Source organism: Aspergillus tubingensis (assembly GCF_013340325.1).
Source record: "Aspergillus tubingensis WU-2223L DNA, scaffold_6, whole genome shotgun sequence".
Classification (NCBI taxonomy): Eukaryota; Fungi; Ascomycota; class Eurotiomycetes; order Eurotiales; family Aspergillaceae; genus Aspergillus; species Aspergillus tubingensis.
The window spans coordinates 3,358,622-3,385,603 of NW_023336280.1; the positions used below are offsets into that span (position 1 = coordinate 3,358,622).

At 49.5% G+C, this 26,982-nt stretch overlaps 6 protein-coding genes across 6 annotated transcripts; 4 read left to right on the forward strand and 2 right to left on the reverse strand.

Annotated features, from left to right (window-relative positions):
* Positions 1-4,267: 4,267 nt before the first annotated feature.
* On the forward strand, positions 4,268-5,569 carry AtWU_04888 (uncharacterized protein; the record flags this gene model as incomplete). The annotated part of the gene is made up of 3 exons (XM_035499999.1): positions 4,268-4,473; positions 4,631-4,690; positions 4,837-5,569. 3 exons carry the CDS (start codon positions 4,268-4,270, stop codon positions 5,567-5,569), a joined length of 999 nt encoding a protein of 332 aa, XP_035355892.1.
* A 3,428-nt stretch (positions 5,570-8,997) lies between these two features.
* Positions 8,998-9,319, reverse strand: AtWU_04889 (60S ribosomal protein L21-A; the record flags this gene model as incomplete). The annotated part of the gene is made up of 2 exons (XM_035500000.1): positions 8,998-9,114; positions 9,167-9,319. 2 exons carry the CDS (start codon positions 9,317-9,319, stop codon positions 8,998-9,000), a joined length of 270 nt encoding a protein of 89 aa, XP_035355893.1.
* A 5,341-nt stretch (positions 9,320-14,660) lies between these two features.
* On the forward strand, positions 14,661-15,068 carry AtWU_04890 (uncharacterized protein; the record flags this gene model as incomplete). Its single annotated transcript, XM_035500001.1, has 2 exons — positions 14,661-14,704; positions 14,786-15,068. The coding sequence occupies 2 exons, from the start codon at positions 14,661-14,663 to the stop codon at positions 15,066-15,068; spliced, it is 327 nt and encodes a 108-aa protein (XP_035355894.1).
* Positions 15,069-16,399: 1,331 nt separating this feature from the next.
* On the reverse strand, positions 16,400-18,205 carry AtWU_04891 (asparagine--tRNA ligase DED81; the record flags this gene model as incomplete). The annotated part of the gene is made up of 2 exons (XM_035500002.1): positions 16,400-16,526; positions 16,608-18,205. The coding sequence occupies 2 exons, from the start codon at positions 18,203-18,205 to the stop codon at positions 16,400-16,402; spliced, it is 1,725 nt and encodes a 574-aa protein (XP_035355895.1).
* A 2,676-nt stretch (positions 18,206-20,881) lies between these two features.
* Positions 20,882-23,383, forward strand: AtWU_04892 (putative differentiation regulator (Nrd1); the record flags this gene model as incomplete). Its single annotated transcript, XM_035500003.1, has 1 exon — positions 20,882-23,383. One exon carries the CDS (start codon positions 20,882-20,884, stop codon positions 23,381-23,383), a length of 2,502 nt encoding a protein of 833 aa, XP_035355896.1.
* Positions 23,384-24,288: 905 nt separating this feature from the next.
* On the forward strand, positions 24,289-26,122 carry AtWU_04893 (Iwr1 domain-containing protein; the record flags this gene model as incomplete). The annotated part of the gene is made up of 3 exons (XM_035500004.1): positions 24,289-24,355; positions 24,490-25,842; positions 25,914-26,122. 3 exons carry the CDS (start codon positions 24,289-24,291, stop codon positions 26,120-26,122), a joined length of 1,629 nt encoding a protein of 542 aa, XP_035355897.1.
* Positions 26,123-26,982: the final 860 nt, after the last annotated feature.

The following is a 26,982-nucleotide window of genomic DNA, read 5'->3' on the forward strand; positions in this document are numbered from 1 at the left end:
TGATGCTAGATACAAAGGCAGAAGAAGAATGCAGAAGCGGAGCAGGGGAAGAAAATGATGATGTTTGATGCTTCCCGAAGGGGAAGGTGCCCGCCGCAAACGAAGTTACAAGTGAAGAGCGCATGTAGGACAGTCATTATGGTCGTATACATATTTTACAATGCCGAGCAGATATAGTGAAATTTGCTAGCGATTTCCCTCAATGATGTCCTAAGAATTAATCTTGTAGCTTCCAGAGGTGGGACAAGATGGTCGATTTGCCTACTACACAACTATGATACTACTTAGTATACCTCAATACCATAACTTTACCCTTATGGTAAACATACAGTAAGCCTTTCCATCTACCTTCCTAATAAGTTGGTAGAGAGACATGTACAATACACACGGAGTAAGCTTTATCTATATGCCTACCCCTCTTTCGAGTCCGTGGGTTCTAATCAGCCTTCAAAGCTAATGAACTTCTTGTCCTTGACTCAATCATGGTTTTAAGTTGTAGGAAGTTGCGGTGTAGAAACCTTGAATATTGTAAGTAGCTAAGTACGTTATAAGACCCTCCATAATTGTGTCCAGTCAGTCGTTGTTTTTTTGATAATGAGAGATAAGGGGGAACGAAGGGTGTCCGCGTGCAAGTAGGATATCTACTCCTATTTTCCCTGATACGGTAACCTCGCATGTGACGGTGATTAACAAGATGGGGGAGAACGTGTGATAGGCCTTTATATCGAATGATTCGGTTTAAATCAAGGCAGGGGCGACGATCGCATGGTGAGAGTATCACTCTACTCCCATTGAGTTAGTCGGCTTAGTTCGATTCGCATGGATGATGACCCGTGAAACGTGCAGTTGTTGGGTAGAGTAGATACATCATTGTACAGGCTTCGGAGGGGACACAACGCCTGCCCCGCATGTAAGAAGTAACTACGGGGCCATGGAAGCACAAAATGCAACAGGCCAGATTGGACAGACAATTGGACTTGTGATACTCCGTAAACGTGTACGCAACATGGGAAATTACAATCTTCACCTGGATAGTTGTAGACATTCGAAAGAGAAACGTCAGCTAAAAGAACTTGACCTTGAGGGGAGACAATGGACGATCCTTTTTGCTCTGTTGATACTAGTCCAGACTTACCGCTAAGGTCGGGACACTGAAATGTGGATGTGTGTGCCTATCAGATTATGGAGCCCTAGATCCAGAATATTTCAGTTCAAATGATGTGTTGCGGTAAAGCCGAAAAGGGGGACGATCCCTGGAACGAGTGGGTGGGAATCCCCATCCGTCATCGAGTTTAGTAACATCCAATCTCAACGTCGGATGTATAAATATTTGCTAATGGATGAAGAAGTTTGATCCACAGGACGATCGAGAACGTGTCAACTTCTGTTGTTTTCTACAAATGCAGAATGCATTATTCACCAGTCTGTACCAAACCAATTATCTGTCAGTTTCCAATAAGTGTTCTCCGGATAATTGGTGTGCACTAGTAAATATAGTAGTCTGCACTGTGGTTGCCAGTCAGTCAGTGACATTGCCCCACTATTATGGACTCCATCCCCAGTTACTAGCATCATAGACTGATTCGAACGTTGCAATCACTGATGACATTATAGTAGACCTTTGTTTAAACCTCTGCTGCCGTGTGGGACTGCCGAAATATGGATGGATTATTTTTGTTTCGCCTCAGAGAATTGTCTCATCTATTTCTGTCCATCACGGCTTTGCTTCGCCTCATGGCGGTAGCCACCTGAGCAGGCCACTATCGGTTTCGCCGGTTCTTCTTGCTGCCTAGTTCCTCCCCTTCTCCTCTTTTGCCTCTCTCTCGATTACAGGCTAGTTTAAGGGAAAAGTAAAACTACTACTCGAGGCATTTATGGCGTCACACAATATAGGCCATCCCGAAACGACAGAAAGCCATAGAATTGATCCGGGTCGGCATTTCCTTGTTTGCTAGCCAAGGTTAACTGCCTCCCTGGCGTCCAGTTCCGAATCACTGCTTCCGCACTGCGATAGGGCTCACTCATTGGATCTAACGGCGGGTGATCCTGCCGCACAGATCCAATTAAGGGGGGCGGACACTGCAGAAAAGCACTGAGCTCTGGATGGAGAAACAGTCCATGTGTAAGCCTGTACGTTAAGCATTGGTTGGTTCCCCTTGAGTCCGGCCACCAAGGCACTGTCTAGACCAGCAGATGTGGAGCTGGGGTGTTTTACAGCTGACGCTCCGTGTTGACGATGGCTGCCCGATTTGAGGTGACAAACTGGGCTGGTCGGCAGTGATGATCAGACCTCAAGAGCCCCGCGTAGCAGAGATCCAGCCAAGCCAAGACGACGACATGTCATTCGCATGCGACGAATGGTTGAGGGCATGGTAGTGTTCCTTCACCCGATAAGCGTGGTTCGGTCGGTTAAGGGAAAAATAAAATATCGGAATCTCAAGGAAAGCCAAATGAGGATTTGAGGGGCAATGGGAAGGGCTTTTATCGCTCCGGTCTCTGCACAAGATGGACGCGGCAACTAATGGTTACCTTATCGCGATGGGTACCCCGCCTGGACATAAGAGAGACTCCCGAACACTTAGTAGAACACCGCAGTACTTACGCACAAGTACCATATAAGAGCAACGAGAGGAAACAACGGATTCGGAGAGGACGAAAAATTCTTTCTGTGTGCTTCGTCTTCCATCCGCTATACACTCCCCACCGGATCCAGAGTGACAGCTAAATATAGCCAGTCAGTCCACAAGGAGAAGTCAAAAAGAGTCGTTCCGGCGGAGCATTGCAACGTTCCCCAGTCATATACTCCGTACGCGGAGTGGATTAGATCATCTATGGGTGGTGAGGTAAGCCGAATCTGTTGTGTGCCTTCCCCATTCAGACGGACGATTGCGCGTTGTGCTGCCTGAGGCAGGCGGCACACGGCAGTCCGGCAGTCTAGAACTCCCTTCCCCAGCCCAATCATGGCGTGACTCAACTGAGTCTCGCCTTCCCTCCCGGGCCTGACGTGCTCGGGCGTCACCCAGGGTGGTCACGGTAACTAGTAATGGGCCGAATGGAGGCACACCTGGGGATGTGAAGAGAAACCAAGGCTAACCTAATCCCCCCATCATGCTCTCCCCATGTAGGTGGAACAAAGTTCTAGAATTTCTGTTGCTTGAATCGATTTTCCGGCTCTGGTTATATCTATCGGGCTGTTCGCTTTCTCTGCCTTTGGTGTTCTTATCGTGAGACGCAAACAGCCTTGACACTTTTCGACTACCACAACAGGAAGACCTTTCGATTACTCTTAGGCTATTCTTATACAATTGATTGACCGTCCCGGCGCCTGTGATCTGGTGCTCCCTTCGGTATCCCTCTTTCAGTATTGCCTAGTTATTCTCCGAGCGATTTTTCTGCTTTCCAGTCGGCTGCACGATACTCTCTTCATCACCGCCGGTCAATAATCCCGCTTAGCATTACTTACACCCGCCCTTTTCGGTATCAAGCCCATTGCACGTGCGGTGTACCTTGGAGAAGACGGCACACTGGTTTATAAGAAAGGGGCCAAACCAAGAAGAAAACAAAGAGGGATTTAAATCGCAGAAAGGGGGAAACAGAATACACTGCCATTCCTTTGGTATGTATGTCTCCCTTCCTAGCTATAATTATCCTTACGATTTTTTTTTTCTTTCGTTTGTCGATTACCCGTTTGTTACTTTGTTGTCCCTTATCTCTCCCCACTCAGAGGCCGGTGATAACGCTCCCTCAGCCGGGCCACCAGCGTTCTAGTAGTACTACTAGTGAGACTGGTTTCATTTGTGACCTATCTGACCAATTCTGGTACCACAGCAGATACACACAGAGCAGAAAAGAAAAAAGCTTATCGTTGTTACTGTCATTACAAAGAATTTGGCATTCGCCCGCTACATATTTGCCTCTCATTGCCAGGGTTTTATCAAAAATAAGAAACGGCTCAGGCGTGTATTCCCTTGCCGTTTCAGCTCGATTCATTCGGCACATGCCATTTCGGCTGAACGAGGACTGAGGCATTATTACGAAACTATATCATCCAGTACTACCGTGCGAGGCCATTGGTCCAACCAATTGTGCAGTTGGATCCCTGCTAGACGCAAATCCCTCATACTTTCTGACCCATAGGGGCAAGCTCTCGTGCTCCACAACTGGCGCGGTTCGGCGCAAGGTACCATCGCCGAATTATTTTCAGATAGATGGTTTTTCTTTTGGACCGGTGTCATATTTATACTTAACCAGATCCTCACCGCCATCCATGACTCAAAGCAATAACCACCATCGCCGCACTTCCTCGGGCTCCAATGTCCCTAAGCTGAGGAACTCACGGCCGGCTTTACATCGGAGAGGAACATCCTTTGTCAACCACTCTATATCCAAACTAGGCTCTGGACAAGTCACCAAGCAGTTAGAGTTGGACGACGACCGGCAGCCCGAGATGGCGGCTAGCTTTCTCAACTTTTGGTATGTGTTATGCTATATCCTAGTATCTTCTGCCCTGCCTTCTCCCCAGCATGGTTGCTTTTGCCAATCCTCGCACATCCCCGTTAACCTTGTCGCTTATTCCCCTTGCATATCAAATGATCGCTTATCTTCAGGATCAAAGCTAACCGATCTACAGCGCCATGTGCGAAAAACAGATAACAGTGCCTGACAATTCCCTCTTATATTGTAGCGAAAGGTATGAGACTCCTTATCGCGCCACAGCCTTGACTGCACAGCCTCCACTGCTGGTTTAAATTCCAACCAGTTCCCCCTAGTCCTTCCTTTGTCTCATTGCTATCTCTTTCCTTTCAATAAATTTCTACTAACACATTATCTCTGCAGCTGTCGCCGCAAAGACTCCCACAAACCACTTTCAGCTTCCTTTTCATCAAACTCCTCCATGTCTTCCTCAACAACTCCACCTGCCTCTCCTCCTATGTCTCCTCGAATGATTGTAGCACCCATGACTCCCACGAAAGGTGCCGCCAGATCCTCAATCTCCAGGATACCCAGCGAATGGAATGATGCCAAGACGGATCAGGATCCATCCGAATGGAAGCCAGTGATACCTATGGGATCCGGTGCCAGTTCTCTGGCGTCGTCAGAGGCCTGGAATTACCTCTCCCAGTTTCACCGTGATGACACTATGATGCCGGTCCGGCGCCCTCGGTTTGATCACCGCAGTTCGACCAGCTTGTCGGCACTCTGGAGTGCTACGGGGTCTGTTCCGCCGCTGATGCACACGCCGTCCACAGCTGCATCGTCGGTGAGCAGCAATGGGTCGGACTATATGAGCTATATGCATGACTCGGCCTATCGTCCACTGCCCCCTCGGCACAAGCCCCAGATGTCTGGTTGCCCAAGCGCCTCGAAAGGGCTCGACTTAGTGGTGCCTCATGTGCATGTGAGCGTGGAAGATGCCCCTGCCGTTAATATCTCCAACGATGGGTCGATCTTCCCCGCCAGTAGTGCGCTATGGGATGAGAAGCCCAGTGAAAAGACGCCGACCCTGAAGACGGCCTTGGGTTCGCCGACCTCTAATATACCTGCCCGTTCCCTGGAGGAGACTCCGTGATCATACCGTCACAATTTTGACGCTTTCCAAGTCGACTGAGTTTACAATTATTAGTCGAAATTGCAAGCGCTCAGATGTTGTGCATGTGCATGGAAAGGGCTAGCCTCAAAGCATTATCTTGATCTTTCTTTTTCTTTTGGTTTCTGTTGTCAGTCATTTTGGTATATGCAAATATTGAGCGGGAAAAACACAACAGATGCATTAGAGCCAGCATGAGTACTACGAAGCGATGGATGATAGGCGTGGAAACGGCACCTTCCTTTTGGACATTGAGCACATAGCGGATGCTTAAATAGATTCTTAATACCACACGGACTTTGGGCATATGTATAGACGAGTGGGTGTCACTATATAGAACTGAACAAGACTCGGTTATTTATTGGACCATCTACCTATCAACTTGTGATCTACCACTAGACCGACCATGGGGTAAGGTTAATTAGCTGCTGTCACAAACTAACAGTACTGCCGAGCCACTGCCGAGCGCCCTTGTATTGTGAAGTATAACTGACTAAGCACATACATACAATGATGTATAATGTTATGCATTCAACGAGTGGCAAGTAACAGGCAGCAAAGAGAGGATAATTGCTCGCAGCATCCTAATGCTATACATGAATCATAAAAAAAGCTTAATTGGCGAATAAGCTACAAAATAATGTCGCGCAGGTCATACAAACTAATGACATGCAGTTCACCTACTAAGCAGAGAACGCCTGCTCCCCAACATTCTCTCTGCTCCTGATGTGTACTATGGCATAGCTTTTGAGCATCATAGCCCGGAGTAAATTCCTGTTCGTGGATGTGCCCGGTTTTAATACAAAATAATTTTCATTTTGCGTTGGATAAATACGCTTACATTCGTTGGACCTCACAACGACAAGATTATGGTGGCAAAAGAGCAAAAGAAGGAGAGGCGATGAAGATGTCAGCCAAGCACTAGACATGCGTTTATATAGCTGCAGGGTGTCTGCAAGTGGTGCATCTGCTGGTATGGGTTAACTATCTTTTGAGGACGCAGAAAGCCCATTATCAACTCAGCGATTTTAGTATCTTTAGCCTATCATCTGTCTTCTTTATCTCTGGATATCTGCTAACGAACCTGCGTTCTGGAATCCAACACTTGAGGGGTAAATAATCAGCTCATAGACGAATACTTTAGCATCAGAGTATTCTTGGAAACTCAAAAATAGGGGTACAATCTTGCAAGATGAGTTCATTGTAAACTCAGAATCTGCCCTTTTACTGAACCCTGAGATTCCCAAAAGCCTAGATTAGGCAACTTGAAGCGAACCTCGTATCATAAAGAACTCGTAAAAAGAGCAGATTCATTTGTCAAAGACTAGTAGCAAGTGCAACAGAGCTAAGGTACCAATGTTAGTTTGGTGAGCTTTCCTGGGACGGCAAGCACATTTGCCCTGCCAGCCGGAAATCATTTCCATCCATCCCCCGTCAACTGAATCTTACGAGCCTCCCGTTGTTTCTTTCTTTCCATCTTGTCATCAGCCCGATGTCAAATTCTGCATCGAATAAGCATCCGAACAATGTCCAGCAAGGTTTCCTGTCCTTTGCATCTCGTTTATGCATCCGTCTCCCCCATCCATCGACTACGTTTGCTTCAAGGATTTCACCTTCTGCTCTCCTAGCCTCCTCCCAGACCTCCCTGTTTGGGCTCCAGGTTGTGCTCGTCAGAAAGGAGCTAGGTTCTAAGAACTTTTCTTTTCCCGTCGATATCTAGGAGTCGAAGTACTTCTTATGCATCACGATATCCCTACCTCGTCTGCCGTGGTGCGCCCATGAAGAACATGATGGAATGTACTGCAGGCTCAAATGTGGCTTCCACGAAAGTAGAACGCTTCAGATTCTGTTGTCACACAGGAGAACTTGTCCCTGACTTGCCTGGACACGAAACAGCCTGGACTATTCCTTAGTTGTGAAGCTGTTCGAAGACTCCACCTCGTCCTATGAAGGCCACAGAATGCCTGGTCAAGAACAAGTGTCTTTCAGCTGATATACATATCGCGACCCATGGAGCCAGATGCTGTGTCCACCTCTCGCTCCGTGTCCAAGACGATGCTATTCTTGGATTCTTGCTAACCTACCGCTAACGAAGAGCCGGAGAGCCCGCAGACCAGATGTGCCAAATCCCACTTTCCCTTCGAACGACATACTTCGGTAGAACCAATCATCCATGACTACAACAATACGAGAGATTGAAGATACCTTGAATACCTACATCTGCAGTTGTATCACTGTGGGGTCATACGCCGTCAACTCTCGAGGCTGGTTACACAGATTGATCCACTCGGCCGGGTATGTCCCATGGTCGGCAATGACAGGAACAGATGCATGTTTTGCTGCATGTCATCAATGAACAAGACATATGGTCGAATGAATGTCTAGACATAAAGGATGAGACATATACTTGGAAGGGAAATTATGCCACGATAGGCTGAATGCTGGCTTGTTGGTACAAGCCAACAGCAAATTTGCTCAATGCGAACAACGACGTTGCTCAGTGCACAACCTACCCGCTGCATAACCCAAATACGGCGATTGGTCGAGGTCCAGAGCTTCTGTCCTCACATACAAGGAGGTCAGGTTGATGTTAACACTGGCAATAGCAGAAACTACGGCCCAGCGACCGACAAAACCCATAGGCCGAACTAGCACCGACGGACGACATTGCTTGAACACGATAGCAACGCACGAATTATGATATAAAGGCAGCGTTGGGGTCTAAAGAGCTAGGATACAATACAATGCAGAGTGGATGAGAAGATGCTTGACTAGATGCGTCGCGGGAGCACATCCTCTCTGAAGTGACTAGGGCTGCATTAACGTCGTTCTATCTGCAGAGACTTGATTGGACCGGCACGGAAACGAAGACCTAAGGTATCTGACAGTACCAAGCGTGCTGCAACCGACACGCAGCGTGAATCAGGCCAAAATAGGCCAACGGGCCAAAATAGGCGAAAGTGATAATACAATTGCGATAGGAACGAATTCTATTGCTTATGGCTCGATAGCATCCGTGCTGGGCACAGTGCGCCGTCGAAGGGCCGGCCATCTGCAGTCAATGTTATTTAATGGTCTCGGCTACGCAACGCGCGCGCTACTCTTCCAACTACGAGCCTCCGAGTCGAGAAACTCACGCCTACGAACCATCTAGCGGATCCACCCACACTACTGGGAATAACATGCTTTAGGCACGAGAGATTTTTCTTTTCGGATCGAAAACAATACACATACAAGCAAGGATTGATTTATGAGGGAATCAATACAACACATCGCAACATAATGTACATGCCCAGGACACCGGATATTTGATACTTCTTTAAGCACAGCACAAGAAACCCGATAATTTCGCTAGAAGGATTACACGGCAACCGATCTGGGACACAAAGGGGTGGACATGTTGGTTATTTTCAGTTATCGTCGCCAATAATGTCGTCAGGAAGAATATCGTCTGGGAGACTGTCCGCAAAGCCACCCGAATTATCATTATCGAGGCAGCACATGTAGCAACCCAATGATGCTTGCCACTGTCATAACGGTCAGTGAGGACTTTATGCCGAGCATCGAGGATGTGCTTACCTCCGGCTTGCTGCAGGGGAGATCGGAACTCTTAGGGAGGCATTGACCCGTGCAAAACTTGTTTCCAGTATCAGTACCCTGGGAACCAGTCTGGGCATAGGCAGTAGATGCGAGGAGGGCAAAAGCCGTAGCGAAAAGACCAGTAAGCTGCATCTTGCTAATTTGATCAAATGAGTGGCAGTCTGAAAACGAGGGAGTGGACACCGAGCAAGTTCGGCAAGAGGACAGAATCAAGTATAGGTAATGTCATGCAGGCGATCACGTACATGGGTGGCAGCGACACATAAGTTGCTTTATATATGCTCCGTTTCCCCTTGCTATTTCTGAAGCAAGGGGGGGTAAATTGCACCTGTTATTACTGTGTCGCGTCCCTATGCTAAAGGCTCAGGAAACAAGGTCCAAAGAATGCTGCTCTCCTACAAGCATGAATTCCATGACAACGAATTTTGGTATGCTCTGGCGGGAGCAGAGCAAAAGGACGTCAACAACATCGATATGGACTCGTTCTGTTCAGAGATCAATCCTTATCTCCCATCACTCCTCAATGTGTTCCTGGAAATACCACAGAACACATCCGTTATATCTCCCAGGAATTATCCCTATCCTGCGAGTGGCTGAATAATATGTGGCTGTGGCCGATTACCTACCTACGGCATGTCTCACATTCCCAGCGGAAGGGCCTCACGCGCCACGCATAGGAGGCATGACTATACATACAGGGATAAATTATCCGGAGCAAGGGAAATTAAACAAAACAACTGTAGGAATTATACACTAACTGGCATTCGGAGAAAGGTATTCTCTACAGTAAGTATATTTAAGGTTATGTAACACATAATGTCAGTATGGCCAAGCTCAAACAGCGTCATTTATCTCGCTTGCATTGACGAAGATCAATAAATGCAGGAAAATAGTAATACTAACTTTATACATCGATTCGGCTGATTATACATCCATACTAACAGGGCAGATGAAAATTAGTGAAGTGTACATAGTAAGAATCAGGTCGTATCATAACTAATTCATCACAGACATGACATAAAATATATACTGCACAGCAGTCAATCAGATCTTAACCATCATGATACTACTAAATGAATACGTGAAGAAAAATTAGTCTCCCTGAGGACGTGTTCAAACCCGTCGAGCTAATCCAATAAAGGTAAAGTACTTTCTTCAGGGCAGAAATTACTAAACTACGTGTAATCCTATTTCCACAATCCATGTCTTCTAATCCACACACCAAAGAGGGTGTGATGAAGAAACTAAAAGGGGGCGCGACCCACAAATTCTGACATGGTAAGACGTGCGTGGACATTGCGCGAGTCATCTCACCCCTGAGGAGTCGTAGACCAGGGTGGCAATTTCCCGAGGGACACTTCTTCAGCTAGCCAGGACCGGCTCGGATGTGCTTCAATCTAAGCTGATAATGACTTGCATATGCAAGCTTCGGATGCCTTCCTTGGGTAGTATCATCCTGGAGGACCCTGCATATGGGGGGTGCTAAGGTGGACTAGTTCGAATATCTTCGTAGCCTGTACGGAGTAGTGCGAGGAAGGACATGCACTAGTATGAGAATAGGCATATGTTCCTCCGAAGGCTGCATAACCGGCCCAAAAAATGGGCTGCCAGATTCCATTGTGGCCCGGAAACAATTTCCGTAGGGCAGGCTATGGCAGCAGGCTCACGGAATGGTGCCAGCACATCTGGCTGAGACTGGGCCGCAGGGCTCCGCCTCGAGACATGGTTCAGTAGAAGTTCTGACAAAAAACGACCGGAACCCAGTAGATATTTGCCTTTTGCCGTTGTTGTCATCGCTCTTCCTTATTTTCCAAGTCGACAGTGACCAGTCAGTATAGATATAGCCTTCCGTTAGAATGACCTATTCAGGCAGACCACTGCACTCTGCGATGTACTCTTGGGTTCCTCATTGCTCGCAATGAATACGCGGAAGAGCGCCTCCACCGACATACTTTGAATGCCACCCGAATCGAGACACCGAGAAAGGCCTGTTGTTGACTGTCAAAATTTGCACTTTCTGAACTGCAACCTCTCATGGCATGCTCCGAAGCTGCTGAACAAGTGTAGTCGACAAGTCTTCACTGGTACAAGCCATAACTTTGCATCGCTAACCCGCAATGTCATAGAAGAGATGTCAGATGCGAGGAGTCCGCCGGCACTGTGAAGGCTGCACGGATCTTTTGAGTCACAAGGTTAGTATGGATGCAAACTTCTCCCACTTATTCTCTCAAGGCATGCGCCTTGATAGTTTGTAAGCGTTTCCAAAACGCATGACCTTGTTTTCCTCGCGTTCGGGAGATGATTTCGGAGGCGTCCAGTAGTTGCCCAATGAGGATTCCTGGATGTATTTTCCTTCGCTAATGGGCACTCACCTTGGCGCTAGAAACCACCGGTTCGTCTGGTTGCTGCTGCCCTTGCCCTGCTCCCTCCGCCCCCCTTTTCTCTCCAAGTAGGTATTCCTCATCACCTTCAGGTTTTATGGTTGCTTCTTCTTAACTGCCAGTGCCTAACCCGGAGCAGAATCCACGAATGTGATTGATCTACTAGAGAGACTGAAAATCGATTGGTAAGCGAAGACTACTTCACTCTCGACACAAATTTCTGGCTTCTGCAAAACTTTGCGCATGCACGGACAACACTGGGCGTATGCTCGCCTTCTGCATGTGGTTTCGTCAGAGCCGAAATATAGTCATCTACAGTTGGCTCTTACCTCTACTTCCGAGACGTCTTGCCCACGTCCACAATAGCCAGTGTTCTCATGACGGGCGATGGAACTTTCCGTCGTTGCGAATCCGGTCAATCCCTGGAAGTGGAGCAAACCAGATCCTCATAACATCTTCCGAACTATTACAGCAGCCTGCCCGCCGGTGGAGCGCCAGAATGGACTTTGGCAGGTCTGGACAATTTGTAGGGTCGGACCCGATGCCTTCGATGGATGCCTTGATCACCGAGATGTTGGCATTTAACTGACAAGGCGTGCCAAAGCGCGAACGAAGCTTAGTATGCAGCTGCTTAACAGCACCTTTCCACTAATTTATCAGTATCACCCAATCATTTCAAACTCGATAGACTGCACTACACCCAGCATTCAATCGGTGGAGTCTGCCCAATGCTGATGCCCGAACAAGAAAGCCAGACTTGGTTGTACGGATCCAACTTAGGACGTCGCACATGGCACTTTCGATGGAGGCGTATCGGATGGAGTTGTACATTGACAGACCTGACGTTCATGCTAAAGCGCACTAGTTCCCGTGACGTAACCAAACATATGACAGCATACTCATTCGCTGATCCAACACACGAGCGTGATTGACGATTGTGATACGAGCGAGAAAACTATTCCGGAGTCACACAACAGACGGTAGTCATATAAAGTGTGAAGTCCCGAGCACCACGTGTATCTTTTGCAGACTTGCAACGAAGCTATAGATTTGGTGGATGACTGAGTTCATTGTGATGAAACCATCGAGGATTGACGCTAGATCTGCACGTCAAATCGAGCCAGACTACAAAGCTTGGCGCTCGTTCGAACAAGGGTCCTTACCACCCATGCGAGTCCAGCACAAGCAACGACCTTCGGTGCCATAGAGAGATGTCTTCGGTATAATACGGCAAACTGTCCTAGATGCGCTTTACGATCACACCGAACCGATGGGGGCGCTCGCGAACACGAGCTGAGGTGTTGTCACTGTGCCTAAAGCCTAACGATTGGAAAACCGAAGATCATCGCGCTTCCTGTGGTATCCTCTTTCCCTTTTCGCCGAAGTGTACTGAGCTTGACCGAAAGGCACGTCTCGGATGCACTCGATCATCGGAATGACTGGAGCGAGTCTTCAGCTCCTAAAGGAGACACTTCACAAGGGTGGAACTTGCGAGGCGGACTGTGTATACCCCGACATGCCCGCGAGCAGAATTCTCAGAGCACTGACAAACCAGCTATGCCGTGGATTTGTGCCACGCCAAGAATTTGCCAGTATATATTGGAGTAGTCGAATCCGAAGATGAAACCGTGTCTTGATACCATTGTGGTACCCTCAGCCGCTACCAGTGTGTTTCCACCGAAGACAAACAATCGCCGTTTTTCTTAATGTTGACAACAAAACGCAACGCGGGACCGCTGAAATCCTAGATGACATGATGCTGATGACACCGAACTTTGAATCCAATTCTCTTTCTTGTTGTGGGAGGACGATTTTCGAGAGACTTGTCGCGATAAAGTCGAGGTCAGGAGGCGATTCTGTTTCTCGGCAGGTACGATTCTACTGATTCCTCGTCATCAGTATGCAGGTCTGCGAAAGAAAAAGCATTTAATGTGACGCCTGTTACATAAGTGTCAGTTCATAGCTTCCATAGAAGCAAGCTCTTCTGCCAGGCTGTGAAGCATTCCCACAGTCAAACGGGGGCTAATACAATAGCCACAAAAGCTGGTGGCGGCTGCTCGCCGACTGGAGCCAGGCTGCTGCATCGCGAAAACTTCCCACTTTGATACATGATATTGTAGGTATAAAGGATCAGCTTTGATAAGACCAGACAGTCTTGGGGAGGAAAAAAGAAGAGAGGGAAGGTCAGTGATCCGGTTGACGTATAGTCACGGCACCAGATGTTCTAGCGTGCACTACAAAAGCGATGTTTCCCCGAATGGCGGCGGAGACGAGAGGGAGCGAGGATTGGCTGGGAGATTTCTCCGCGAGCACAGTACCAAAGATCCCCCAAACCAACTAACAGGCCTAACCTTGACATTGCTCTGTGTTGCGGGTAGCTTTATTCCATGGTTCTTGACTGACCCGCTCGGCGAAATGTGCCTGCGGATAACAAAGTCGCCCGCAAAATGGTCACATATGGTGCTGGTCTGATGGGGTACCATCGAGGGAGCAACCGTGCCCGGTCAGGACAGCGCAATGATGATCCTTTCTGGGCTTTGCCTCTGCAATACCGTCCTATGGCTCCAGGGCCTGTGATTGATCTGCTGAACACCCTAATGAAGGACTGACTTTTGGCCAATAGTTAATCCCTGTTCGCGTGGCTTAGGTCAGAGGATGGACGCTTCCCCCTTCCCAACCCGACAGCTGTCTCTTCCTAGCCTCAGCTATTTCCTCAATAATTCCACCATTAAGCGGAAGAATCTTGTTGGGTCATTGGGCGGCAACACCCAAGTGCGTGGTCAACCACTGCATCAACAGCCTGGGCATAGCTTGCATCCACTGGTAACTCGGCTAAGCTCTTGGAATCAAGAGGCACCCATATTACGGAGTACACCTGTCACCAGATCGACGGATTTCCTTGTCTTGTGGGGCACTGTTCAGCCTGGACCTTCCTCGATATCAGTCGCCACTTCCCTTCTTTAATCTGATCCTTATCGTTCCTGCAATATTATAATATACACTCCACCGCCAAGCAAGCTTCTTGTCGAAAAATAAACGAGGGGCATCTCCACAGGTTAGAATTCGAGACTCCCGCCTCTGCGGACAACAGGATGAGACAAGAAAACACTGGCTCGTCATTAAACGGCGATCCCAGGTAGGTACCTTACTGTTAAGAACTTTGTTCATTTCGCCCGTATCCTCTTGACAGTATCGGTTGACTGTTTATTGCCGTTAGTCGTCACAACCAGAGCAGTCAAAGCACGCGTCTCGAGCCTCCAGACAACTCTTCTCAAACATCTGACCGACTCGCCGAGGAACTGGTTTATTACCGAAGCTTTCTCGAACAGCTTCTAGGAGTAGTCCGCAATGGAGATCAGGATACTGTCAACCAGATGGTTTCCATGATACGTTCGGATGCATCCCACCAGCAAATTCTGGCAGCCTTATCTGAGAACTCCGCCAACGGCGGCCAGACTGCCCAAGGGGCCCGTGGTCGGAATAATCACAATTCAAACTGAATACCTTCAACCCTGTTATGCCTCGCATACCCAGCAGGTTGTCCGCATGACGCATGATCGTTTGATAAGGTCTTCACAAGGTGTCCTGGTCCCCTTTGAACGCAGATGAAGGAGGTGGGATACAGCTAGACGAGTTATTCGTATATCTTTCTGTCTAGTACCATATTAGTCGGGTCTTTCAAGTCAAGGAAAGTCTACCTATCTATCGTCTCACATATCCTACCAGAGAGAGCCGCCGCCGGCAGCTTAGATGGCCGCCGTGTGCTGAGAGAACGCTGTGTACGATCCTTAAGACCAGCGAGTGTCTCGCACCAGGTACTGTGTTGCGATCGGGCTCTGGTTGCACCAACCTATCTCAATTAGCATACTGTATTCCTAGTGGGGCCATGGTAACCGTCCCTATGGACATAGTTTGCTTTTCCAATGGAGGCCGGCCTTGGACGCACCATTATCCATATCTGCCCTCTACACTTTTGGCTTAACACAGCGATGTGCTCATCGTGACTCTGAATGCCCACTCTGGTGACATAGAGCGCCCAGTGAGCATAATCGGCTTGGCTGCTTCCTGCAGGGAAGCTGCATGAGATTCCACATAATAACCCCGAAACGGCATTAATGAAAGCCTTCACTTACCTAAACCAGTTATACATGTTAGGCGTCGCACTCAATCACCCAATTCGAAAGTTGACAACAAGGACTAATGAGTTGAGAAAGTGATCGAGCGATCATCATATGTAGAGAGGCAGTAGTAGTAGTCGCTGCTCGTGATGTCAAACCGAGCTAAACCCCCTTGAGCGTCCAACCAACAACATCCTTGGCTGCAGACTATGGTGGTGCCTTCTCAATACGGGTCTTTCTTGCAGTGTCCCACTTCTTAGTATATCCCACTTATGGCATCGACTTCTTCCCAGTGATGTGCTGACTCCCTGGCTACTTACTGCGTATGTCTACGGATCAATAATACGACGGACTATAGTGCAAAGACACACTTTGAGTAATCCTTTACTTTCATCACGACCCACACTGGTCTCACTTCCAGACTCGATAGCTTTCATGTACGTCGACGTCAACGGCATCTATTTCTTCATTTATGAGAAGCTGGTGTCGAAGCGACCGTATAATGACGGCTACAATATAGTTATAATATGAAATTAAAAAGCAATCAGAATGATACTTTACGATAGGTCCTGTAATGCTACCAGGATTTCATGAAACATGACGATTTGCTTTCATAGTCGATATCAGAGAGTATTACCATGACTACCGATATCACATCTGGGATGAATCGGTGTATCATGTATCTATAAATCCTGTCTATGACATCAAAGCGTTTAAGGAGTGCAACGGCCCGTGAAACGAGGATACAAGGAGCAGTCGCGAACGGTGTAACGAGCACACAACCAAGCCAGGAAACGTTCGAGACCAAGACCGTAGCCACCGTGAGGAGAGGTACCGTACCTAAATAGTAGATGCATATTAGTTATACGTCTCTTAAAAGAGATTACATGACGGGGAGAGGCTCGTGAAGGCTTGACTTACTTGCGCTGGTCAGTGTACCAGTAGTACGGGGAAGGATCCATGCCTTCGTGCTTGTAGGCGGCCATGAGCTCATCCCAGTCGTCCATTCTCATACTACCACCGACGATCTCACCAACACCAGGCATGAGAACGTCCACACTCTCAGTGACACGGCGGTCTTCAACGTCCTTCTTCATGTAGAAGGCCTTGATCTCAGCAGGGAAGTGGGTCAGGAAGATGGGCTGGTTGATGATATCGGTCATCTTTCTCTCAGCAGCCTCGGCAATGTCATCGCCGAACTCGTGAGGCTTGCCCTCCTCGTTGGGGATGTCGTGTTCCCGCAGCCATTCAATGGCATCGGAGTACTTCATCCGCTTGAAGGGGCGGCTAGGGGGCTTGAAGTCGGGGTTGAGTTTCTCGATGAGAGCCTTGGTGGCCGGCTCAGCCAGAGTCAGATCAATAACACGGCAGATGACGTGCTCAAGGTGATCGAGGAGGTCGTTGAAAGTGATGAAGTCAAGCTCTGCCTCGATGTGGGTGTACTCGGACAGATGGCGACGGGTAAGCGACTTCTCAGCGCGGAAAGAAGGGCACACACAGAAGACGTCACCAAGGGAGGGGAGGCAAGTCTCCAGGTAAAGCTGGGAAGACTGGGTCAAATAAGCATTCTCGCCATAGTAGTCGAAACCGAACAAGGTGCTTCCACCCTCCACCTGAGTCTGAACCATGGCAGGAGGGGTGACTTCCAGCATGCGGTTCTCTTCGAAGGTCTGACGGAAAGCCCGGAGGGTAGCCGCGCGAACCTTCATGACTGACGAGGCGGTCTCACCACGGAGGACGAGGTGACGGTTGTCATAGAGGGTTTGGGGATCAGCATCAGGTGCAACTCTAGTGGTGATAGCCTCCTTGTCACCAGCAGCGCGGCCAATGATAGTGTAGAAATCGGCGTGCAGCTCACGGTTGTTGGGAGCATGTTGCTTAGGGGGGACGGCACGCATCTCACCATGGATAGCAATTGATGTCTCAAGGGTAAGAGTCATGGCATCGTAAGTCTTACACAGGTTGCCCGTCAGGACGCACTGCAGGTAGCCGTAGCCATCGGTCAGAGTGAGGAAGATAACGTCCTTCTGAGCACGCAGACGGTGAACTCTTCCAACCACACGAACACGAGTTCCAGGAGTCTCAGACTCGGGGGATCCCAGCTTGACAACGGCCGGATCAGTCACATCAAGACGGATCTTGGTGGGCTTGGGAAGTGATGTGTCCTCCGTAAGAACGACCTTCTTTGCCTCCTCAAGGATAGCCTGTCGCTTCTCAGCCTCCTGCTTCTCACGGATAGCCAATTCTTGTTCCTTCGCAGCCTTTCTCTTCCGTTGCTCATACAGGTTGGTGGCCTTCTTGACCGCCGACTTCGTGGCCGGCTTCCACTCCAATTTAGACGCGGGGTCGGCACCTGCCTCCGTGGGCTCAGTCTGGGACTTGCGGGTCAAGTACTGGTTGCCATCGGTAGGAGCGTGCTGCAAGAAAGCATGAAGGAGAGTCTTGTAGGGGGCAGATTCGGTTCCGTTGGCGGTCGAGTCGTCCCTGCCGACATCTTCGTCAATGTAGATAGAAGCCATTTTGGTGCTTCAGGTGTAGGGATCTGGCCAGCGCGAGTGAATTGGGGGGTATGAGCTGGGCTCTGGCGGAGATGTCAGTCAAAATGTGTTGCGGAGACGCATGTGAGTCACCACGAGAGTCTTCTTATCGGGCGCTCATAGGCATTGAGTGATGAGACAAAATGACAGAAAGCACTCACATGTAGACCAGCACTCTGACCAGGAAGGCGACTATGCAGCAAGTCCCGCGGGAATGGAGGCCAAGATGTTCAACTCGCACAGTGTGGAAGTGAACAGTGGAGGGGTAAATTTTTGGATCCCGATATCCCCACGTATTATTCAGGCATCAATAAGGCATACACTCTGCCGCCCAGCACGGATACTACCTTATCTAACCACTTGGAGACCCGGGATAATCTTACGTCCGGACGATGTAGTAGCCATTATGCACCGGATCCATTAATCATGAGCAAAATCGAGTGTTTCATGCTTGGGATGAAGTAGTCCTAAGAAGAAGACACATCGAACGATGTCTAAGATAAGGCCCCTCACGCCGATAGAGACAGGAAGCGCTACCGTTTTAAATATCTCAATTGCTATGTCATATCTTCTAAGGATGTTTCTTGTCTTCTCAACCAGCAATCCTATGGGTATTAACTCTGTACGGATTAGTGAAAGGGTTATAACTGTACGAAGTATGGTACTGGCCATTTGCAAAAAGGCCCGCCATGGAAGGTAGGCCTAAGGCGCCAAGACCCTATTGTTCTGCAGCCGGATCGGATCAACACATAGTCCGTCAGGACCAAGAGCCGCTGACCAGGACACCCCCACCAACACAGATCGTTCGTAGACGCTGTGGCTGGTTGAAAGTCTCCTGTTAGCCCCGAATTCTGGCACTTCCGCTGATTGATCAATCATTTATGATCAGAATGACCGATCGCAATGTGGGAAAAGCAAAGACCCAACTGATGCATCTCAGGGGATGGCATAACTCCTGGAGGCGCTGATACCGCTGCTGCAGGGAGATAGAACGAATTATAGATTTCTCAGCATCTGCCTTGGCCGAAATTACGCTGTCTCCCAAACTTGTTAGTCGGCCATCGTCTGAACACGAACCAGAAGCGGTTGCTTTGGGCAGGCTACTTGATACCACCCATTCTGAGATCGATTGATAGCAGATCAAAGCGCTTCAATCAGCGTGGAAGCGCAGCATGCTTCAGAGTGGGAAAGCCGCTGCTTAGTGCTGCTCATGCGACGGATGACAGATGGTTGGATGGAGACCATTTCCCCATCTTTTGCCTCAAAAGTATGGATCTGCTAAAACCTTTCACTCCACAAGAATTGATTACGCTATTACTATAATTATCCATTGGGACTTTTCCCGCAGTCACAATGATGGTTCAAGTTCACCATGGAGCATTGACTGGTTGAGGAATCCTTCTGCCGCAAATCCCCTTTTTTACCCACCTGCTTTTCCTCCCCCTTTGATACATCGATTACATACTTGCTGCTCTGTCTCGGCCCATTCCTTGCTTACCTGACCCTGTACCAGTCTGTCTCTTTTTGGCTAGTTCCTCGCGTTCTTTACTATCTGGGATTGTTGGTTCTCCCACAACAGTTCCCTTGGTTCGATTGTGATTTTATTTTAATTACTTGAGTTGTTGATGATAATATTCTGATAAGCTTTCAATTGTTTGATTACTGTTTACTTGCATTTCTATAAGATAGTTTGGGAAACGCAAGAGGAGAAGAATTCGGAGGGTGTTGTTCTTGTTCTGTCCTCGCGGATATCATTCATTCATTATTATCTTTATTTTCTCCTCACTATTTATCGCGCCTGTGTCCCTCAAACACGCGCCCCCCTTTTTCCCCTACCAGGGGCCCTCTTTTTTCCTCACCCTTCTTTTCCGCTTAACTTGTACTGGCGGCTGTAACCTTTTAGTTTAATTGTTCTTTGCAATTACTTTCTCTCTTTCCCTTTGCTTTTCTTTTACTCTTCGTCTACTGTTATTACCACTTATCCCTTTTCAGTTGGATTGTCGGCGGCCTTTGGATACCTTCTTTGTCAACGTTTGGGTCCGCTACAACCTGGCACTCTGGCAGGTCTGGGGCGTTCTCCCTCTCCAGTACTCCGTACTCTCATTTGACAGGGCCACCTTTATTTTATCATTATTTTTATCTTTTATCTTTGTCCTCTCATTCTAATCTCGGTTGGATCTCAGTCGGAGCACAACATCACTCTTGCTTTAGTCTCTCGGCCTCCTCACCCGCAAAGCCCCCCTAAAGCAACTAAACCAGCGCAAGTTTGTCTCCGTTTCCACCAACTCAACCACTCATTGCCCATGCACATTCCAATTGACTAGCGGGATCCCTTCTAGACACGTCTTTATTGGCAGTCTTTCTGCTCCGTGCTCTTTGCCGTCCTTTCTGCTCTTCTTTCTCAGTTTGGTTACCCTCATTCTGGCCTCTCCAGGTCTCTGTTTTCTTCCTTATTTTCCCCCTTCTCTTTTCGGGGGTGATCATCGGGCCCGGCCTTTTTTCCCTCTCTCCTGGCCATTCCTACCGTGTTGATTGCCTAGTACGTCCTCTCCCCCTTGACTAAGTGATATCGTTAATTTCCATCGACCACGAACTCACCTTATTCCGTTTTCCTTTATCAGGGGGACAATTGTGTCCTACTCGCTCCCTTCCCTCGCCATGCAAACCTCCGATGCAAGCATTCCGAGTCGTCTGATCCCTTCCAAGTTTTCCCACCTCAACGCGGACAGCACCGGCTTCTCTCACGGAGCATACGCCTCCAACAACATTCCCCTGCAGGGCCTAACGGACCGGAACGCTCGTCGAGCCAATATCCCTGCGATTAATACCTCTGCTCCCGTCTCGGACAACATGGCCGCCTCTGGCGCCGCGTTTGACATGAACTTCACTCCCCTGCTACCTTCTCAGCTGCTGCTTGGTAGCCCCTTTCAGCCGGGTACTCCTTCTGCATTCGCCTCGCCTCAATTCGCCAATTTCGGCGGCTTTCCTCAGACGAATGCCTCATCACATGCCCAGAATCATCAGAGTCACCATCAGCTCGGAAGTCCAACCCAGCCCTCGCAGAATGCTGGCCTATATTCTAGTATGATGTCGACGGATGGTATAGGTAATTCTCAAATGCTGGGAGCTCCTCAGTCTCCTGTTGGTGGGATGGGGCCGCTGGGCAACGCAGGATACGGAAGTCCCGCTGCCTCGGTGACCCCTGGCTTGCTTTCGGGTACGAGCCGAACCGTATACCTAGGCAACATCCCGGCAGAAACCTCCGCAGAAGAGATCTTGAACCATGTTCGAAGCGGTCAAATCGAGTCGGTTCGTTTGCTTCCTGACAAGAACTGTGCTTTCATCTCCTTCCTGGACAGCAACTCCGCAACCCACTTTCACTCGGATGCAATCTTGAAGAAGCTTGCCATCAAGGGGAATGACATCAAGGTGGGTTGGGGCAAACCCTCTCAGGTGCCTACTTCGGTCGCTTTGGCTGTGCAGCAGTCCGGCGCATCGCGGAACGTATACCTGGGCAACCTGTCGGAGGACATGACAGAAGAGGAACTGCGGGAGGAGCTAGGAAAATTCGGGCCTATCGATACCGTCAAGATCGTCAAGGAGAAGGCGATTGGATTCGTCCACTTCTTGTCCATCAGCAACGCGATGAAGGCTGTTTCTCAACTTCCTCAGGAGGCTAAGTGGCAGGCACCCAGGCGCGTATTCTACGGCAAAGATCGGTGCGCTTATGTCTCCAAAACACAGCAGCAAAATGCAGCTCAGTTCCTGGGTATTGCCCCTGGTTATGCACACATCCTCAATTCGGCGGACCGTGATTTGATCACCAACGCACTCGCTCAGCAATCTGTGGCCGCCGCAGCTGTGGCCACCACAGCCGGCGGAGTCAACAACTTGGGCAACCGGACCATCTATTTGGGCAACATTCACCCCGAAACGACTATCGAGGAGATTTGCAACGTTGTTCGTGGTGGTTTGCTGCATCATATTCGCTACATTCCCGATAAGCATATCTGCTTTGTCACTTTCATTGATCCTACGTCAGCTGCATCATTCTACGCCCTGAGCAACCTGCAGGGCCTCATGATTCATAACCGTCGTCTGAAGATTGGCTGGGGTAAGCATTCCGGTCCTCTTCCGCCCGCTATCGCCCTGGCCGTGAGTGGCGGTGCTTCTCGTAATGTCTATGTCGGTAATCTTGATGAGACCTGGTCGGAGGAGCGCCTTCGCCAAGATTTCTCCGAATATGGAGAGATCGAGCTCGTCAACACGCTTCGTGAAAAGAGCTGCGCATTTGTCAATTTCACCAACATCGCCAATGCCATCAAGGCGATTGAAGGGATGCGGAACCGCGACGAATACAAGCGATTCAAGATCAACTTTGGGAAGGATCGCTGCGGAAACCCCCCGCGTCAAGCTGGTAATGGAGGTCCGCAGGGTCGTAATGGGTCCGGGTTTGAGGGACCTCAGTCACCTTCTCCAGCCTTGAATGGCTTCCAGCAGAACCTAAGCCAATCTGGCTCGGGCTCTAGCCCGACTCATCCTGCGCTGTCTCCTGCTCCAGGGTCTACGGGTTCTCAGAATGGTCAGCACCACAGGCATCCCCTGCAGACCGTCTCATCCCCGTCTGGCATTCTGAATGTCGGTGCAAACAATCCTTTGACGATGTACCTCAACCAAATGTCCGCCCAGCAAGCTCAGGAGCAGGAAAACCGGCTGAATGACCCCATGACCTTAGCTGGTCTCCAGTCCCAGCCTCAACCGCCACAACAGCAGTCGCTCTACAATGGCGCGAGCACTGGTGAGCTTTCCAACGGCAGCATCGAGGCCCCGTTGCACCAACACAAGCCGTCGACCAACGGATTCTTGAATGTAACCAACGGCTCTACGGGCCCCGGCCACCATGCTACCGCTAGCACCAGCAGCCTGAATGTGCCACGGGCGCAACATTCCCGGGCTGTGAGTTTGCCATCGTTTTCTCAGGAGCCTTTCGGGTCTGTTTCGAGCCAGCCTCCCCGTTCCGGAATTGCTCATCAGCCGCAAAGCAGCTTTTCAAGCTTCACCTCTGCTCTAGGCGGTCTCAGCCATGCCGGCTTCGGATTGGCCATCCAGAACGAGAGTTCGCTGCCCGGCTGGGCTGAGGAGGAGATTGGAGCCAAATAATTGCACCCTGCCGCTGCAAGGGTGATGCCCGCTATTCCACTTGATGAGCATAGCCATTCTTCTTCTGCATTCTGTTCCATCTATATTGCTTTGCCACTTGGCTAATTCCTTCGATGTCTCCATTCCGATTTCTTTCTTTGTATTGGTTTCATTTCACTTCACTTTGGTTTTTCTCTCTTTCTTTTAATTGTGCAAATTTCCTTTCTCCGGCAACCCCCTCTTACCGATTTTAATATTCCTTTATTCCTATACCATCCTATGTATTGCTAGCTGGGCATGATCTTCTTCATCTTCTTTTGCCTTTCTTTCTTGTCATTTCCATACTTTGATTCTGCTTTTTTTTTTGGCCATTTGGCCGATTCTGATCTCCAGTTGGCTACGAAGGCGGGTGAGATCGCAGCCAGATCCTAAACCGGTTGCGGTGGGGTCTGTTGATGTCTCAGGCTGCTTATTTGCATATGTGATGCCATTCAACGGAACTAATCCCGAGCATAGAGCTCCCCTGTTGCATTTTGATTACGACAAGGGTTTATATAGCGGCGGAGGTAATTGATCCAGGATGATAATAGTGGATCCGCCAGCAAGGAACATAAGAAAGACGAGAAGAAGAGTGCTCAGTGCATAAGAAATGACAGACATGTGGTCACAATATCAAACTACTCCCAATAGAACTGTAGTACTAGATTGTACGAAGTAGCAGCTACCGCATTGGGTAATGCGTCAACACTGCGATCACGTGAGCATATACCCGCTCGGTCGCGCTAGGCCGGATGAAGATGTACCATGGAACCAAACGAAGCCGCTGCGATCACCATCATTTCATTTCACCACCACCTCGAGGTCCTTCATCACCACCGTTCTTTGACGACACGGTAAAGGCCGCTTCACACCTCTATTGAAGCACAATGTCTTTGCCTCCAGAACAAATAAATATCAAGCGTCGCAGAGAAGAGGAGCCGGTCGAGACTTTATGTAAGACTCCCTTGATTCGTTGCATGAGCGGCCCTTCTTCTAGTGACGAGGCCCCTCAACTGCAGAATATCACTAGCAGTTCCCGTCTGCCTTTGATCATTTTACCAAGTTGCCAACGCTAATGCAATCTCCAGACATTCAGTCAGAGCTGCATCAGACTAAGCGTCGATTCACGGACTTTGTTTTTCAAAGAGTTCAGATCAGTGGCAATAGCCATGAAGACAGCTCGTCTAGCCCCTCTTCTTTCTCAGCAGCGCGGAGAAAAGTGCTTACTCCGCGGTCGGTGAGCAACACCGTCTATCCAACTACTGGGGGCGTGACCAACCGCGTTGCTGGTGCAGGAGCAACTGTCCCCTTGGTAAGAGCCACGTCTCCTGGGGCAGAGTTCCGCGAGGAACGTCGCCTGGCGAACGCTCGGAAAGAAAATGAGGAGAAATTGAGAAAAGCCTTGCTTTCAACGCCTACAGAAAGCCAGCCGGGAACCCCATCTGCTGTTCCAGCTTCTAATGGAATCGATGCCGCTAGAAAGGTAGCGTCATCTGCATCCAGTGAGAGAGGAAGCCTGGCTTCCTCGCCGGGACGGACGCAATCTCTACGCCGATTCCAGATATCTAGATCCACTACGCCAATGAGCCCGCTCCGTAGCACAGGCGGTGGTGTCCAGAAACGCAAAGATGGCGCGGTCGCGGTGCTAGTAGAGAAACTGAGGCGCACGCCGCATTCGAGACAAGCGTCGATGGTTGCTGATGCTGCTGCTCAGGTGGATGAACAGGCAAGCATGACGGTTGCGGGCGCTCTGGCCTCCGAGCCCGAACGGCCGAGGAAGCGGCCGGTGGTGAACCAGGCGGAGAAGAAATGGAGAGAGGAGCGTAAGAGCGCGATCTCGGCTGCGAAGCAGCATATCTCACAGGTGCTGGACAGAGAAGCTGAGGCGGCCCATCAGAGTAATTGGGAGAATGAGTCGGAACGATTGGCAAGGGAACTGGAGAAAGTGGCTCTGGAGCTGGACTCAGAAATGGATGTGACGGCCACCGAAACAGACTACACGCAGCGATCGGGGTCGCAGTTTTCGAGACCGTCTCGGCCTCATTCGGTGATGCCCAAGCCTCCGTTGAAATTCCAACCGCGCACGCCCAATAAGCATCGTGCGGGAGCCTCGGACGCACAAGTGATGCAAGGGCCAGTCGAGAAAGTTGAAGAGGCGGCGAACACTCTGTCCGCGGGGCCTGAAGAGGACGAGAGCGACGGGGAGTACGTCTACGACACGTACATACGGAAGCCACTTCCAGACACTGGACTGCTTACGGACCCATTAGTTGGTTTGGATGCGGACCAAGAGGCTTGGTTGCGGCAGCATGGCATTGATGCGAATCGCCAAGACATTGGAGTTATCGTCATCACGCAGGAGGATGAGGAGTACTGGGAAAACTTTGTCGAAGACGATGAGGACGAGGAACGGTGGGATAGCGAGGATGCAGATTCGAACGGTAAGCAGTCGATCGCAATTTTGGCAGGACCTTCTGCAGACAAGGCTAACACCACGGGTGATCCCGGGCAGCTGAAAATAATCCCGCAAATGACTATCCAGATGAGGAATTGTCGTGGGATGATGAAGAGGATGATCCAACGGCTATCTACAACAAATACCGGACGTACGCTCGGTCTGATGACGAGGAGTTCGACTTTAGCGACTCAGCCAGTGAGGGGCGCCATCGTAGTGGATTCGGGTTTCGGTCGCACGTGGATTCAGACGACGAGAGCTGGTGATCGGAGGGATTACGGTGACACACGCACACAGAGGGCGACACGCACAAGCCATCAATCAGGAAGCAAGTGAGCAGGGAATGGGGGCATGGCTGACCGAACAACGAGGCAGCGAGACTAGCTCGGGTGGCTGCGTCTGCAGAACTCACGCCTTGTTTGGGTTGAGGATTTCATCGTATGTATGGTACTTTTAAAGCCATATTTATTGCTGGCAATCGACGAGGACGACGAGCTCCTCGATGAGGCTGGGCTCGAATCGACTCGACTGACCTCTTTTGCCGTCCATGAAGTCATCGACGTAGGGCCCTGATTCACCGCAAGATCAGCAGCCGTCATGCCTCTGCAGAAATAATCTGCATCCGCATCGCTGCTGCAGGATGAGCTGGGCCGCGACGACAGGACTAGGCCGTAAGCCAAGTCGACCGATGTCTCCGGCCAGTAAGGACCGTTTCAGAATTGCAGTGGTGTATTCTTCCTTCCTTCTTTCCTTTCCCTTTCCTTCCCTTCCTCCGGGGAGAAAAATGATCGATCCTTCAGCATCTCGGTTTCCCTTTTCCCCCCTCCCATTCCCAACGAAGTAAGAACCACGAGAGCAGCAGATCAAGCTGATCTCACCACCACCACCACCCCTCCTCCTTCAGTTTTACTACTTCTAAACCCCCCACGACCCTTAACACACAGACTCCAAAATAAGATTCTAACGGACCGAAGTAATGCGGGGTCCAAATCCTTCAAACAATCCTCAAGCCGATATCATTCGCCCTGTCATCTGATAATACGATAGATAGAACCTTCTAACTTTTCTCTGAACAATCGTATTATACGGGAGTACTAGTCATGCTCATCTTTCGGGATTGAAATTA